At 37.2% G+C, this 18,492-nt stretch overlaps 1 protein-coding gene across 8 annotated transcripts in view; it reads left to right on the top strand.

Annotated features, from left to right (window-relative positions):
- Bicd1 (BICD cargo adaptor 1) overlaps positions 1-18,492 on the top strand; it is a 197,231-nt gene that overhangs the window by 94,433 nt on the left and 84,306 nt on the right. For all 8 annotated transcript variants that reach the window (XM_052722029.1, XM_052722031.1, XM_052722032.1 and 5 more), the window contains exon 2: positions 11,026-11,238. In XM_052722029.1, the coding sequence (XP_052577989.1) occupies positions 11,026-11,238 (213 nt within the window). The remainder of the gene's footprint in view (positions 1-11,025; positions 11,239-18,492) is intronic.

Below are 18,492 nucleotides of genomic sequence, written 5' to 3' on the forward strand. Positions count from 1 at the left end.
ACAACTAATCAATTAACCAAGTCCAGAGAGAAATAGTTCTATGTCCAGCTAACTGCAGAAGTCATTGCTTTATTCCCACCTGTGCAAGTCCATGGTAAATGGCTTTGCTCCTCATCGTCTCTCAAGGAATGTGCCATGACCTTGGGTAGCTTTGTAACTTTCCTTAGTAGTGCAGAGTCTCCTGCTAGAAGGATGTATTTAGCCATGTAGAGCAGAGGAGCTAGGAAAAATGAGCTGAAAAGAAGCTGTAGAATCAGAGCTGAGGAAGATTAAAAGAAAATGACCCTCAGAACATGTATAGTCTTTTTTTTTCTTCAGATAAATAGAAACTTATTTCTAAAGACCCTCAGATAAAAAAGTCTGATGTTCTAGAAATACCCCTCAGATAAGAAAGTCATAGATTAGACTTCGCTATGCTGTGGTTTATTCTATGAATGCTGTTTGTATCTGTGGGTCTGGACTCCATGAATACAATACCAGACAATAAAAATATAATATGTATATATTACAGAAAGAAAATACTTCTAGGCTCATTAAATTCAACATGAGAGGGACTGGAGAGATGGCTCAGAAGTTAAGAGTACTGTCTTCTCTTCCAGAGATCCTGAGTTCAATTCCCAGCAACCACATGGTGGCTCACAGCCATCTATAGTGAGATCTGGTGCCCTCTTCTGGCATGCCAGCATTCATGCAGACAGAACACTATACATAATAAATAAATCTTAAGAGAAAAAATTCAACATGAGAATGGGGTTACTCTTGTACAAATGTTGTCATCTGTTGATTGCCATTAATACGTTGTTCAAATCTTAGATAGTCTTTTAATAAAATACTCAGAGCCAGATATCAGGGTGAAAGCTGAAAGATCAGAGAAGCAGAATAACCAGCCACTAGTTTTTACCTCTACAAAATCCTCAGCCTAAAGAGAGTGAGTTCTTGTATCCTCATGCTTTATGTACCTTTTTCTATCCTGCCATATTACTTCCTGGGATTAAAGGCATGTGTTTCCCAAGCAAAGGCATGAGATCTCAAGTGCTGGAATTAAAGGTGTGTGCCACCACTGCCTGGCTCTGTTTCTAATCTAGTGGCTGGCTCTGTCCTCTGATCCTCAGGCAAGTTTATTAGGGTACACAATATATCACCACACTAATATGCCTTAGAAGCAATTTTTCAGTTAGATGCAGAATATTTAAGTGTCAAATAACTTAATGAACAAATACAGGTATGTCAGGTTCCTCTTCCTTCTCAACGGAACTCTTCCCCTTCAGTATCTTCTGAATACTAGTGAAATATCATGGGATATCCTAGAAGCAGACACACTTATGCACGCCATTATGATTTTTGAATGACTTGGCAAATAGTGGGGAAGGAGAGACATTAAAGAGTTTGAGAGATATTGATGATTCATACAGAAAATAATTTAAAATCTGTATTTCATTCCATCTGCAGAATTTCAGGTAGATTAGCTGATATAAACAAAAGGCAAAACTTTTGTCAAGAGACTAGATTGTTAGAGTAAGGTAATTTACTAGATTATAGTAATGAAAGATGAAATACAGTAAGCAAAAGGAATAGATTTTGCAAATTTATAGTACAGTTACAAAAGCAATTTGAAAGAGTGTACATATGGAAGGCTTCCATTGTGTGGATTTAAAAATAATAAACAAAATATTTTTACAGATATACATGTGATAAAGAAAATGGAAAATATGATATTTGGATTGTGTTAATTTGGTCAGGAGCTGGGGGTACAATGCAGGAGGTAACAATGAAAGGTAGACAGACTTTTGGGGCTAACAGATCCTGCTGTGTTTTTTTAAGGTACAGAAATTTATTTTTTTGTTATATTTTGTCATAAGCTTTCTTTTGTGTGTATTTAGCACACAATATCATTCTGAAACATCTCTGACAGTTAAAAATGAAATTTGTTGAACAAGTCAGAGGTATCCTTTATCAAGGAGAGGAAAAAAAAAATCACTTGTGGCTTGAGAGATGGCTCAGCTGTTAACAGTGCTTCATGCCCTTCCAGAGGATTAGAGTCAAGTTCCCAGCATCCATGTGTGTGGCCCACAGTTACCTGTAACTCCAGCTTCAGGAAATTTGGTGCCCTTTTCCAGACTCTAAAAGTACCTGCGCTCACATGTATACAGAACACTGTCCAATACACAGTTAAAAATAAAAATAAATCTCCAAGCTTTTCCAGACTAAGCCAGATAAATGCCACATGTTTACATGTGGAACCTATATTTAAAATATTTGTGTGTGTGTGTGTGTGTGTGTGTGTGTGTGTGTGTGTGTGTGTGTGTGTGATAGAGAGAGAGACTTTGGAACACTCAGTCCTAAATAGGATGTTTTCATCATCCCTCCCTTCAGGGCTCTGAGAACCCCATCAAAGAGGAGGCAGAAAGAGTGTGAAAGTCAGAGGGGATAGCAGGCACCAGCAGAACAAAGACCTCTAAATCAACATGAGCAAAGCTCATATAAACTCAGGGACTGAGGCAGCATGTACAGGGCCTACATGAGTGTGTACCAGGTCCTCTGTATATATATTATGGCTTCCAGACTAGTGTTTTTATGGGATTTCTGAGTGTGTGAACACGTGCATTTCTGATTTGTGTGCCTTCTCTTAGGCTCTTTTCCTTTGTTGGTTTGCCTTGCCCAACTTCTATATGATGGTTTTTGCTTCATCTTATTATATTTCATTTTGTTATGTTTTGTTGTTATCTCTTCAAAACTTCTTTTCTAATGAGAGACAGAAAGGGAATAGATCTGTATGAGAGGGGAGGAGAAGTGGGGAGGAACTGGGATGAGTAGAGGGAGGGGAACTGTAATCGGGATATATCATATGAAAAAAGAATCTATTTTCAATAAAGGGGAAAAAGAAATCAATAAACTGGAATAAAGCAATAAAACTTTAAAATGCTACAGAGAAAAATAGGTGATAGTTATTCTAAAAATATAAGGTGATTTAGTGCTAACTCTCTGGCTGCTGAGGCAACAGAAATATACCTGGTAAAGTAATTTTCTTTTTATGTTCAAAGAAGGTAATCTAAGTCATTGGGGAGGATGGGCTTCAGGGACAGGGTTGGTTACTAGCCTTTCTGTCCCACAGGTTGACTCCTCTCTATATACTTGGTAGAACACTCAGATATAGAAGTACTGATGGGGAGGTCTTAAAAAACAGTCACCCATGACCTTAATGACTTAACACTGTTGTCGTCCTTGTTTGGACTTAAATTTAGGCTTGTTCCTCTGGGGAGGGCTAGTTTCAGTTCACTTCCTTGCTTTGTTCTGGTCTCTATGCTGACTAATTTCTAAACAAATCTCCCTCTGTCCACACCTGTGTGTAGATGTAACCAACCTTCTTATTAAATAAGAAACACAGAACCAATGCAAAGAAGAAAACCAAGAGGTCAGAGCTAAGAGCTAAAACCTTACCCTTCCTCCTGCGGTGGTCCTACCTCTCCGAACCAGAGCTACCCCTGTGTTAAAGTCTTTTTATAGAGTTCCTGTCCTGCCTTCTCATTGGTTGTAAACCCAACCACATGACCGCCTCCTCACAGCCTGTCTGTATAGGCCTCCAGGTTTTCCATGATTGGTATTAAGATTAAAGGCATGTGTATCCAATAATGGCTGTATCCCTGAACACACAGAGACTTACCCAGCTCTGCCTACCAAGTGCTGGAATTACAAGCATACGCCACCACTGCCCTGCTTTCCTATGGCTTGCTAATAGCTCTGACCCCCGGGCAACTTTATTTATTAACATACAAATAACATTTTAATACTAATAAAATATCACCATATTTCCCCTTTTCTATTTTAATAAAAAGGAAAAAAAAGAAAAAGCTTATAACTAATATAAGAAAAACTATATACAAAGTACAATAACTATATACAATATATACAAGTAATAAATACCTAAACAATGTATAGTCCATTTGTATTTGACAAATTCAGAGAAAATAATTTCATTATCTATCCTATTTTGGTAAGTCCAAAATGTATCCTAATTAATCTTCAACTATAACTAACTAATCTTCAACTATAACTAACTAATCTTCAACTATAACTAACTAATCTTCAACTCCCTCAGAGACCCAAGAAGGAAATAATATTAGCTAACAAAAATAAAAACAGGAAGTGCATGCAAGCAACTTCCAAAAAAATTTGTGAGTTGACAGAAACAGCCAGCTGTGTGGACAGTCACCTGAGGTTTCTCCGCAGTGCTGGGGCATCATCTTCAGCCTATAGGCTTAGCATATCTGACAGACTCATTTGTGAAGTAGGATGTACACAAGGTCAACAGTTCAACCTCACATTGAGTGAGAGTAGTCCATGTACCAGAAACACCTGAATTCCACTAGTGTCATGTCATGATTCAGGATTTTAAATTCTGGAAATTGTTGATGGTTTTTTAATTCAGCTGTCCATTCTTCTTGGCTGTGTATATATGGCTTCATCTCAGCGTCCCATTCTTCTCCACATCCCTCTATGAAATGCCAGTCTACTATTGAGAGGCATGAGCTTAGTTACTCTTCAAGAATAACTGTTTCAGCTGCTGTTCCATTGCACATCAGAGGCCATCGGCCCACTGCCTGTTCAGCTGCCTTAGAAGAAAAGGGCACTGTACCTTTTCTGAATTGCGAAGGCCACTTCAGGGATGGTGCCATATTGTCCTGGCCTCTGAAGATGCCTTTTCATAAAGCCATAACCACACTTGTTTTGGCAAGAATCAGTAGTCCTTTGTTTTATGTCCTGTCTGCCCATTTTGTCCTGTTGATTCGAGGATACTTTGTTGTCCAGTGGCTAACTTTTGCCACAATGAAAGTTAACTCCATATGCAGTTTCTTCAATGCCCATATTTTCTCTGAAGTAGATTGGTACTGCCAGGAGCTGACATGTCTCATAGTCATAACAAAAAAGAAAAATTTTCTAAGTTATTAAAACATTTTAAATGCCATATTCTGTAGATCTCTGAAGAGTCTGAAGATAACCTGTCTATCTAAAATATATCTACTCAATCTTAAAAACATACCTAATATAACTACAAGTTCTATTATAATGTCTAACTACTAACTTTCATTTCTTTATATCCTAACAGTTGGTAATAACATTCAAGGATCAGAAAATTGCATTACATTGTTAGATGAAGGTACAATTAGAAATATACATATAACATTTTCTAACACCTGTGTTCTTCTTTGTCCCTGTATGGTCTAAAACAGTAGCTACTAGCTATATGTAACCATTAAAATTAATTTAATTACACAAAATAAACTCAATACATTGTCCTAACCAGCTACATTTCTGGAGCCCCATAACTACACAAAGACAATAGTAACCATGTTGGACAACAAAGATCGTTATTGAAGAAAGTTCCATGGGAGTACTGGTGATCTGTGCTCTTACCTTACCCACTATTTTCTTCTTAGAACTGTTACAACATTATGGCACAGTTATTAATGATTTAGCTGCTTATGTTTCACTAGAGTACATGATGTGAATGATATTGTATTTTTTTACAACTCATTGCTTATAGCTAAAAGCAGTGTTTGATGTAGAACAGTGCCCTGTTAATGTTTTTTCAGTGAATTAACAAATGAGCAAATGAATGATTTAGCAAACTTAAGTATTATTTTGAAATTTCAAATTATAATTTTTTTGTCTATTACCTTTGGTGGTAATATCCTAGGATACTTACTGAATTTAAGGTGATATTAAAAATATTCTTATCAAACATTATCTCTCATTTTATAAAGAATAATGGGCATGAAAATTCTATTTGACAGTTAATGTATTGTCTTGAACTTGAAGATATAAAATAACATTTTCCCTTTGATTAAGAAGTCATATAAAGCATTTGGGAGGCAGAGGCTGGAAGATCTCTGTGAGTCTGAGGTCAGCCTGATCTACAAAGTGAGTTCCAGGCCAGCCAAGGCTGCACAGCGAGACCCTGCTTCAAAAATATCCAAAACAACAAAAAAAATTATGGTGCAATGGCACAAGATTACAATTCTAGTGTAAAGGAATTAGAGGTAGGAGAATCAGAGTTCAAGGTCATCCTTGGCTTACAAGTTCAGAGGTCAGCCTGGGCTACATATGATTATGTTTCAACAAACTTACAAGCAAAACAATAAGACTAACAACAGGAAAAGGTCATATAAGGAAAAGGAGAAAAAAAGTACTTATAAAAGTACTTATTCTAAATTTCATCCTGAGTGAGGTAACCCAGACTAAGAAGAACAAACATGGTATGTACTCACTCATAAGTGGATACTAGATGTGAAGCAAAGGATAACCAGAGAACAAACCAAAGCTCCAGAGAGGCTAGCTAACAAGGAGGACTCAAAGAAGGATGAATGGATCATCCTGGGAAGGGGAAATAGATGAGATCTCCATGAGTAAACTGGGGATGAGGGGTGGGCAAGGGAGGGTAGAGGATGGGGCATGAGAACACAAGGGAATAGGATGCTTGAGCTGGAACAGGGATGAAGTGGGAGAGCAAGGAAAGAGATACCATGATAGGAGACATCATGGGGATAGGGAGAAACAGGGTGCTAGGGAAGTTCCCAGGAATCCACAAGGATGACTCCAGCTTAGACTACTAGCAATACTGGAGAGGGTGCCTGAACTGGCTTTTCCCAGTAACCAGATCAATGAATACTCTTAACTGTCATCACAGAGCCTTTCTCCAGTAACTGATGGAAGCAGATGCAGAGATCCATAGCCAAGCATCAGGCCAAGTTCCAGGAGTCCAGTTGAAGAGAGGGAAGAGGGATTCTATGAGAAGTGCATCAAGGTCATGATGGGGAAACCTACAGAGACAACCAAACCAAGCTAGTGGGAATGCATGAAATTTAGATCACCAGCTGTATAGCCTGCTTGGGACTGGACTAGGCCCTCTGCACAGCGAGACAAGTATGTAGCTTGATCTGCTTGGGGGGGGGGGCTGGCAGTAGGATCAGAATCCATCCCTGATGCATGAGCAGACCTTTTGGAGCCCACTTCTATGATGGGACACCTCACACAGCCTTGAGGCAGGGGGAGGGGTTTCAACCTGCCTCTACTAAATGTGCCTCCCCATGGGAGGCCTTACCTTCTTGTAGGAGGGGATGGGGGTGGGTGGGTTGGGAGGGGGAGGCTAGAGGGGTGGGAGGAGGGACGAGGGGGATCTTTGATTGGTATATAAAATGAATAAAAATATTTTTCTTAAAAAAGTAATATTCTAGTTGGTCTTATACTAAGAAGTAGAGAAATTTGACTCACTGCAATGCTACACATTACAAGTAATAGTGTATAATTGTAACTACACATAATAAGCACTTGTATGTTCTAAAATTCTATAGCTATGTCAGAATGCCCATGGAATTATTGTAGTACCTAAAATGAGTTTTTATCTAAATAAAAATAGAATCATAATTAACCTAGTTATTGAAACTAGTTCTGTGATTCACTAGATAGCCTTTTTAATAGCTGCTTTTAATAGCTTTGAAAATGGTTGTTTCTCTTCTTGTCAAGACACACTTTGTAATGAAGGAATGAAAAGTGAAAGACAAATTTGGTAAATCAACTTTAACCAGAAGGCATATGATAGTTGGGCCTAGTGGCATACCCCTTTAGTTCTAGTACTCAAGTGGCCAAGGCAGGTGGATCTCTGTGAGTTCCAGGCCAGTCAGATCTACATAGTGAGACTCTGTCTCAGAAAAAGAAGGTAGATGTCATTTTTCTGTCATTCCCATTGTCATTACAATTAGGAATTAGAAAAAATAGGATTGTTGTTTTCTCTTTCTCTCTCTCTCTTTCTCTCTCTTTCTTTCTCTCTCTCTCTCTCTCTCTCTCTCTCTCTCTCTCTCTCTCTCTCTCTCTCTCTTTCTCTTCTTTTGAGAAAGGATCTCACTATGTAGCTCTGGCTGTCCTAGAACTTACTATGTAGACCAGGCTTGCCTTAAACTCATAGAGATCCACCTGTCTCTGCCTCTGGAATGCTGGGATTAAAGGCTTGTGCCGCCATGCCTAGCTTCCTTCCTTCCTTCTTAAAAACAGGTATCTTCTTATAACTTTTAATCCTTACTCACAAATGTGGATCATGAAGAATTGCTATTATTTTTCTGTAGCTGGAGTTTTCTCTCTGGGTCCCACCAAGCCCCGGCAGTCCCTTAGCCCACTTATAAAATAAACATACAGATGCTTATATTATTTAAACTGCTTGGCTATTAGCTCAGGCCTATCATTGTCTAGCTCTTATTATATTTAGCCCATTTCTATTAATCTATATCTATCTATCTCTCTCTCTCTATAAGCTCGTGGCTTATTGGTACCTTACATCTTCCTTGTCCTGGTGGCAGCTCCAGCAGTCTCTCTGTCTGCCTTCCTGTTCCCTCAATTCTCCTCTCTGTTAGTCCCTCCTATACTTCCTGTCTGGCTACTGGCCAATCAGTGTTTATTTATACAGAGCGATATCCACAGCATTTTTCTATTTCAATTGGAAATAAAACAAAACAAACCCATCTTTAATGTCCTTTAGATGATCTTTTATAGTTTCATTATTTTCAAATGAAGTACAGTGAAAGGCCAAGTTCTTCACTAAAAATAATGACTAATTTTAGAAATTCATGTGCTCAGTTAAAGATTCTGAGCTGGAATAAATACAAATTAGGTGTTCATAAAATTTTTTGATTTGTTTGTGAATATAGCTGCTTATTACTTACCACATGTGGAAATCTAACTACTCAAGAATTTCTTACAGTACAGTGATTCAACATACCAAGCCCCAAGAGTGTTCCACTTATGCAGGTGAACATCTTTACTGGAACATTTCTTTTTGAGTGGTTGCTTAGAACCATGTTTTGGTTCATTATGACACAGATTTCAGGGTTGTTCTTCCAGAAGACCCAAATTCAGTTTCCAGCACCAAAGCTGAGCAGCTCACAACTCCAGTTCTAGTAGTTCTTACACCCTCTCCTGGTGTGTGTGCACCCACACATGTGGCACACACACACAAATACACACGCACATAAGTAAAAATAAAAATAAATCTTTAAAGTCACTAAATCATGCTTTGTTTTGAAATATTTTCAGATGTCCATTAGAGTGACTGACATATACTCTCAGGCTTCGGATTTATAGTATAATGATTATGGAATTGAGTTTCACAGACTGATTGTAGCCTCATCTTTGCATGATCCAGAAACACTATACTGTAACTTTTTAAAATTTAAAATGTAAGAAAATCATGTCAGATCATAAAACCAGTCCTCTTATTGAATATATTATCTCTTTGGTGTTTATGCCCACATCTTCTTTAGTAACTGTATGGTAGGACTTTATCAAACAGATCTGTCAGTTCCTTTTAATGAAGAGACTATATTCACTTGTTTACTAGGTTTTTTTTTAAATACAGAGAAACTTGCTAAAGTACTGCACTGAATTTCATGTACCTCCAAAGGTGATCTCCTACAGTGCCATTTCCCCTAGCTTTAGGAGCTAACCCAGGATTCCACACAATACTCAATTGACATGTCTTTTTGGTCTTACCTAGTCTTAGAAATCTTTCTCTATTTTTTCATAAACTTCATACTTTGGATTCTGGATAAATTTTAAAAATGCTCTTCCAGACTCACAAGAGCTGGCTTCTGTACTATTGGCAAGAATGCTGCTGAAGTAAGGCTACAACACATGGTACTTGTGTCTCATTGCTGCTGATTTTTTGTTAGCTGTTTTGTTTACTTAGATATGGTGGTGTCTCCCATGTTTCTTCACTATTTATTTCCCAGGAAATGAATACTTGAAGAGAAGATTCTTTAAGATTATGAAAATAGCTGGCACTTGGGAGGCAGACCCAAGTAAATTGCTGTGAGTTCAAGGCCCATTTGGTCTGTCTTAAAAGAAAAACAAACAAAAAACAAAACCCCAACTACAGCAAAAGATTGTACAAATACCTTATACTTTTGTCCATGAAGTTTATGTTACATGGATGATTTTTTTCCTGTAATAGTTATTTCTTGGTGTTTTCATAATATAATTTATTTCAACCATACCTTTTATGTTAGAATTCTACTGTAAGGAAGGGTATTTAGTAAAAGTACTGTTTTCGAAATTATTCACGTTAGTCTATTATTTCCCACCCCTTTCTCTGTGGATGAATTGATCATTTGTAGGAAAGCTAGATTCATTTGTTACTATTTGTATTTAATATGAGTTGATTTTTAATAATATTTATTTGAGGTGAATATGCAATATTACTATAGTTTTAAGCATCAGAATGACATGAAAAACATCATCAAAACAGATTTCATTTTCTCATTCTTTTCATACCATTCTGCTGTCTTCTGTTGGCTTTCAATTTCGTTAACTCAATTTATTACTCCTGTAATTGTATTTGCACAAATAAGCAAATGTTTATAGAGATGACATTTTAATGTCTTTTTGTGGTACTGGGAAATTTGAATACTGATTGGTATATTTTCTTTTCTCTTAAGGATGTTATCCATAATTGGTCTGGCATTATTGTCAATGTACTAAATAATTGATGCAATTATTATTTTCTCGCTTGGAAAATACTTGTGGATATTTTTCTTGAACAAAAACAACAAAATTTGATGGTCTCATTAACACTGTGCTGTAGGATGTGTCTAAACAATGTAGCATAAAGCACTTAGCAATGTTTTTTTTGACTCATACATTTTTGCAAGATATTTAAACTTTTTATTTACCTTTATGATTTTACTTGAAGAGTCTGGAGGTGTAACTTAGGGATTTAGCATGTACTTAGCCTAAGTGAGGGCCTGGATTCAATCCTCAGCATTCCCCAGACCAGGTACGAATTATTTTAAGCACTAAAAGTGACAGACTGTTACACATTTGTGTATGTATATTTATTTATTATTTTATTTTTTGCATCTAGAAGTATTTTGGAGTAGCTTTTCTTATACACAAAGCCAAATAAAACATTTGCCTAAATCTGTTCAAAAATCTTGAGATGTTTTTCACTGTGCACTCTTTCTCTTTCCAAATTCTCTGCAGGCATTTGGGCAGTCCTTTTCTATCCACCGTAAAGTGGCTGAGGATGGAGAGACTCGGGAGGAAACACTTCTACAGGAATCTGCATCTAAGGAAGCTTACTATCTAAACAAGATCTTAGAGATGCAGAATGAAGTGAAACAGAGCCGGGCTGTGGTCACAAATGTCCAGGCAGAAAATGAGAGGCTCACAGCTGTTGTACAGGAACTGAAGGAGGTAAACAAGCCAATTCCCTTTAAGATTCATCTTTCAGGATCTAATTGTCTTTAGAAATCCCCTCACAGAGACACTCCACTAGGTGTTTTTAATCCAATTAAGTTAACAATCAAAATTAACCATCACAGATAAGGATAAGTTCTTAGTTTGGTGTAGCTGAAGTTTTCTCTGCTCCTGCCCAGCCCCACAGACCCTGCAGTCACTTATAAAATAATCACTCAGAAGCTTATATTAGTTAAAACTGCTCGCCATTAGCTCAGGCTTACTACTGACTAGCTCTTACATTTAAACTCAGCCCATTTCTGTTAATCTGTATTTGCCATGTGTTCCATGGCTTTACCTGTGTGCCATTACATGCTGCTCCCTGGACAGTGGGCTGGCGTCTGCCTGACTCAGCCTTTCTCTTCCCAGAATTCTCTTTGTCTGTTTATCCTGACTATACTTCCTGCCTGGCTACTGGTCAATCAGCTTTTTATTTATCAACCAATCAGAGCAACACATTCACAGCATACAGAACATCCCACAGCAGTTTGGTAAAGTTTGGTAAATCCTTAGTTTGATAGATGTTGTATAAATGTAACAATTTAATTAATATTACCATATGTATTCAATAAAATGATTAATCTTGTTTCCATAGCATTACTGATACTGGCAAAGGCATATATACTTAGGTGTTGTGTGTGAGATATGACTTTATGTATATATATGTGTGTGTATGTATGTGTGTGTATGTGTATGTGTGCTAAAAATCTCATTTATAAATGATAATTGTAGGGTAGCATAGTAAGAAAATTGTTGAATTAAATATTAGAAAAACAGTATTCTGGTCTCAACTCTGCTACTAGTTTTAGTATTATATTCAGAGTATGTGTAAGACTTATTTTAAAGTTATATTGCTATAATCCTGATCCATAATAAATAAATGCTGCTATCATTAATAACTTTGTATATCTTTCATGAACTATTGTCGAAGATATTACTCATCATATAGGTCTGTATTCTTACATTAAAAAACATTAGCTAGACAAGTGTGATGGTGCCCACCTGTGATAGCTGCATCTGGGAAGCTTCCCAGGCCAGCCTGGGCTGTGTTGTAAGACTTTGCCCCAAACACAAACCAAAAGAAACAAACAAACCCCAAATAAAACAACACAAATAAATAAAAAGAAGAAGAAGAAAATTAGATATATATCTTCAGTTTTTCATCTTGAAAGCCCTTTGGTTGTGATTTAAGGTAGACAGAAGGAATCATAGTAGTTTCTATTTTTGCTTTGGTCATTAAGAAGCTTTTGTCTTATGCTTAACTGTAAAGAATGACCTGAGATTTTCATATAATTCCTTTTACATTTTAAACAAGTTTTTACTTTTATTAATTTTTAACATTTTAATTTATATTTGTGTGTGTGTGTGTGTGTGTGTGTGTGTGTGTGTGTGTGTGTGTGTACACACACACTTGTTCTACAATGGAGGTCAGAGGAAATGTGCAGGAGTAGGTTCTCTACCATGTGGGTGACCTAGTGACCAAACTCAGGTTTTCAGGCTTGGTGTCAAGTATACTTACTGAACCATCCACTGGCCCTTAAATTTTTTTATTAGCCTTAGTGTATATGTATCTTTAATGTTAAATTATTTAAAATATTTTTGAAAGTATAGAGAATATAAAGAACAATTATTGCTTAAATCAAGAAACCAATTATGAGATAATAGATAATCTTAACCAAATTGGAATTAATACTACATAATGAGTAATAGGAGGCAAATTCCTAATTTCTTTTGACCAGCATCACTTTGGTAAAAATGCAAAGAGGTGGGTAGATTTCTGTAGTATATAAGTGGAGCATTGGTAAATAAGTTTGAATTTCATGTTTCTATCTCCCCTTCTTTTAGGTCTAATATATTAGAGTATAACCTAAATAGATTTATTTAGAGATTATTATAGAACACTTGTTTTGTACTAATCTACATTGCTTAAACTATAAAATTAGATAATGAAACTTTTGGGCTGGTAAGATGTCTCAGTGTATAAATGTGCTTATTGCACAAGCCTAGCAATCTGAGTTCAATCCCTGGAACCATGTAAAGGTAGGACAGAATGGACTGAAAAGTTGTCCTCTGACCTCTACCTGAGTGTCACAGCTTCTCTAGGTTGCCTCTTCAAACTCTTCCACCTTTCTCTCACAAACCATTTCCAAAAGCCTAAGAACCACATGGTCAGATTTAGCACAGCAACAGCCCCACTACTTAGTACTAATTTTCTGTATTAGTTACTTTTCTTGTTACTGTAACAAAATACTTCTCAAAATCAACTGAAGGAAGGGAGGCTTTATTTTGGCTCAGAGCTTGAAGGTTTAGTCCCTCATGGGAAGGTGCCTGGCCACATTGTATCTACAGTAAGGAAGGAGGGAGGGAGGGAGGGAGAGAGGGAGGGAGGGAGGGAGAGAGCGAGAGGAAGGGAGGGAGGGGAAGAGGGAGAGAGGGGGAGAGAGAGAGGGAGAGAAAGAGGAAGAGAGGGGGAGATGGGAGAGAGAGAGAGAGAGAGAGAGAGAGAGAGAGAGAGAGAGAGAGAGAGAGAGAGAGAGGCTAGCTTTCAATTTGCTTTCTCCTTTTTATTCATTTGTGGATGTTGTTACCCACATTCAGGGTGGGCCTTCCTACTTTAGTTAAACTTCTCTGGAAATGCCTTCACTGTAACATCATGATTTTTTTTCTCCTAAGATATTTAGAGTTCTAATAAGTTGACATTCAAGATGAACCATCACAATACCATAGCTGTTATGGACTGAATGTGTCTCCCTCAAATTCATATGTTGAAACTTAATCATTAGTGTTTTTGTACTAAGAGGAGGGTCCTTGAAGAGATAATGAAGTCCTGAATAGGATAAAAGGTACTTAAGAAACATTCTTAATCTCCTTAGTCACATTAAAGCAGCATCCCTTCCCTCTAGACAACACAGCAAGAAGGTTGTATCTTGAGCTGGAGAAATAACTTAATGGTCAAGAGCACACATTACTCTTTGAGATGACCCACATTTGATTCCCCAGCATCTACTTCAGGTAGCTTACAACCTCCTGTAACTCTGGATCCAACTCTCTCTGAGGGCAGCAATTCTCACACACATATACATATACAGACCAACATACATAAATATAACTAAAAATAAAGTAAATCTTTTTAGAAAAGGGCTCCATCTTGTAAGCAGAAAGTAGCCCTCACCAGACACTGTCCGTGCTGGCGTCTCAATTTTATTTAGACTTCTTCCAGAACTGTGAGAATTTTTTTTTTCTTTATAACTTTTCAAATCTATGGTATTCTGATGTAACAGCAGGGCTAGGATTAGTTAATAGCTAAATTCATGACTTGTTGGGACATTATTATAATTTTAATAGGATATGACAGTTGTATTTTAAATGCTGCCTTATTCCTATGTTTTTAAACCACATTAAAATTTCATTTTCCCTTCTCTAGAATATATAATTAAGTTTCATAATATGTCAATGACTCAGCTTCCAGAAATCTATTATATCTACATCTGTTCAAATGTAAGACATTTGTACCCATAGAGCCATAGGCTGAGAAGGCACCTCAGTGACTATTTGGTAATGACTCTCTCCAGGACAATAATTCTTTGACATCCCTAAAGGATGTATTTCTATCAGACACTTATGACATTCTACAGAATATATAATAAATTAACAAGTTCTTTTCAAGTAAAAGAGTATGTTTTATTTGCTACTTATTTTAGTATTTACAGCTTCAGGACAGTGCTTGAAAAAAACATTATTTGAGAAACAGTTTTTATTGAATCATAAAAATTAAACTAAAAGAACATGTTTTGGGAGTTGACCATCCCTGGGCTCAAATATCTGCTGTGCCACTTACCAACAACTAATCCAGGCAAGTTACATTTGTTTCCTTGTTAGTCAGCTTTCCGTTGCTGTAATAGATACTTGAGATAGCCAACTTATAAAGATACAGGGTTTATTTTGGCTCACAGTATAGGAGTTTTCAGTCCATGACCAAATGTTCCTGTTGCTTTTGGGTAAGATAGCACATTATGGCAGATAATGTATGTCAGAATAAACTAGAACTCACTATAATCCTTGTATAAAAAAAAGAACAAAAAAGGAAGAGGCTGGGGCTCCACTGTCCCATTCAAGGACAGGCCTCCCAAACTGGAAATTTCCCACAATACCCTACTTCTTAAAGTTTCTGCTACCTCCCCATAGTGTCAGACTATAGACCAACTCTTTAACACATGGGTCATAGTATTGAGTAAGCTTCTTTCTTCTCAGCATGGAGATGATAATACTAACAAATAGGCTTTGTTTAAATGCCTGATACAATAAAGGTTTGAAAGTAATTCTCATTTTCTATCTCTTGCTTTCCTCCCAATACTCCCTTGCTAGTGTGTGGCCACTCTAATGGTTACTCTGTGGTTAAATGAAAAATGGATTCCCTGTGTTTTACCAGTTGTATTTCTAGTTTCTGAATCCACAGAGAATAATTTCTTTAGTTTTCTATTTGTCTGGACAGGTTTAGCCAATTCCCAAGAACTTTAACTATTTGGACAAAACTGTCTTGCTATCTCTTTCTCAGAATGAGCATATCAGAGCCATTGGAACTCCCTCCCATGATATGGTCTTAGGTCAGCACCCTGGCCATTCTTTTTAGCATTGATTTGTAACATTTGTTTATAATGTGTTTTGTTTTTTTTTAAAGAAACTTCCACAGACTATATTTACCTTTGTTGGAAATCCTTAAAAATGCAAACCACTGGACCCATGTATTGGTTTTCTCCTTAAACATTTAACTCAGTTTTAATCCTTTTGGTTTCAATTTTTCTCTTGTTTATCCATTCAATATCTTTAATGCCTGTAGTAAGCTAGGCAGATGCCTTTAAAAACAATCTGTTCTCTTTGATTATAAGTTTTTTTTTCTTTTCAAGAAGGTCACAAAAGTGGAATCATTTAGTTTGCACTTTTTGAGATTGAATCCTTTTTCCTATCTTAATGTCTTTGAGATTCATCTATGTTGTTGTATATTTCAACATCAAGTTTATTCCTTTTTATAGCTGGGTATTATTCTACTGTATTGACATATTACAGTTTGTTTAATTGATTACCCTATCTGAGAGCTTTTTTTTCCTCCAGATTTTGGTGGCTATGAATAAAGCTACTGTACATATTCATGTACATTTATATTTTTCTGTGAGCATAGATGATATTTAATCTCAATTATCAACTTGATCTCTAGAATCAATTGGGTGGTGGACATATGGGTGTGTCCATAGCAGATTACCTTGACTGAGTTCATTGGCATGGGAAGACTCATCCATAAGGGTAGCACCATTCTTTAGACTGGAAGTCTGTAGCTAGAGTTTTCCACAAATCTCTGACACCCGCCAGTCCCACAGCCACTCAAACCCGACCAAGTAAACACAGAGACTTATATTGGTTACAAACTGTATGGCCGTGGCAGGCTTCTTGCTAACTGTTCTTACAGCTTAAATTAATCCATTTCCATTAATCTATACCTTGCCACATGGCTTGTGGCTTACCGGCATCTTTACATGCTGTTTCTCATCATGGCGGCTGGCAGTGTCTCTCTGACTCAGCCTTCCACTTCCCAGCTCTATTCACCTCCTTGTCCCGCCTATACTTCCTGCCTCGCCACAGGCCAATCAGTGATTTATTTATTGACCAATCAGCAACACATTTGACATACAGACCATCCCACAGCAGAAGTCTGCTGTATAAAAATGAGAAAATGAGCGGAACACAAGGTTTCATCACTCTCTGCTTCCTGATTATGGATGTGATGTGACTAACCGCTTCAAGCTCCTGCCATATTGATGGATTGATGATTGACTGTAGCTAGAGCTTTTCTGCCTGGCCCACAGTCAGGGCAAATCTCTCTCACCTGCCAGTCCCACAGCCGCTCAGATCTGACCAAGTAAACACAGAGACTTATATTGGTTACAAACTGTATGGCCGTGGCAGGCTTCTTGCTAACTGTTCTTACAGCTTAAATTAATCCATTTCCATTAATCTATACCTTGCCACATGGCTCGTGCCTTACCGGCATCTTCACATGCTGTTTGTCATTGTGGTGGCTGGCAGTGTCTCTCTGACTCAGCCTTCCACTTCCCAGCTTTATTCTCCTCCTTGTCCTGCCTATACTTCCTGCCTAGCCAATGGCCAATCAGTGTTTTATCTATTGACCAATCAGAGCAACACATTTGCCATACAGACCATCCCACAGCAATTGACCCTTGAACTATAAGTAAAAACAAACTTTTCTTCCCATATATTGCTTCCTTAAGGGTATTTTGTCACAGCAGTAGGAAAAGAAAATAAGTCAGCACATGCTTTTATTTTTTCTCTTAGGAGAATGAGAGCTCATCTGAGTAACTGACTCAGTTTTATATTACTATTAGAGTTTTCTGAGAGAGTCTCCTTCCCTGTATCTTTTCCTGCATTTGGTATTGTCAGCACTTTTTCATTATAAGTATTCTAATAGATAGTGACATAATAGTTTTTTGATTTTAATTTTAATTTTCCTAATGGATAATAATATTGAATAGCTTTCTTGTGTTTACTTGCCTTTCATGTATTCTATCTAGTGTCTGTTCAAGACTTTTACCTAGTTTGAGTTTGATTTTTTTCTTTAAGTTAATGTTGAAGATTCTTTATGTGTTTTGGATATAAGGCCTTTACCAGATATATGATTTGCAAATATTTTTACCCACTATGCGACTTGTCTTTTCATTTACTTAAAAGCATTTCTTGTGGGGATGGGCATATGGCTTGGAGATTACTAGCTTGGCTGCTCTTCTGGAAGACCTGGCTTTGATTCCCAGCACCCACATGGTGACTAGCAAGCATCTGTAACTGAAGTTCCAGTGCCCTCTTCTGGCCTCTGTGGCACCGGGCATTTAAGTGATACACATACATACATGCAGGCAAAACACCCACGAATATAAAAAAATTAAATAAAACAATCATTTGCCAGTGTGTGATGTTATGTTTTTCAATACTATAATGAAGTACCCTAGATAGACTATTTTGTAAAGAAAAGAAAATTATTTAGTTTACAGTTCTGGAGATTCAAGGGCATATCAGCTCAGTTCTGGTAATGACCCTGTGGCAATAATAAAAATTTCTATAAGAAAGAGGGTTCATATCATCAAACAGGAAGCTAGAGATGTTTTGGTCCCACAATCCCTTTTGAGGGCACACCTCCAGCTAACCTAA

Source organism: Peromyscus californicus, unplaced genomic scaffold (assembly GCF_007827085.1).
Source record: "Peromyscus californicus insignis strain IS unplaced genomic scaffold, ASM782708v3 Scaffold_6__1_contigs__length_162567912, whole genome shotgun sequence".
NCBI classification, from domain to species: Eukaryota; Metazoa; Chordata; class Mammalia; order Rodentia; family Cricetidae; genus Peromyscus; species Peromyscus californicus.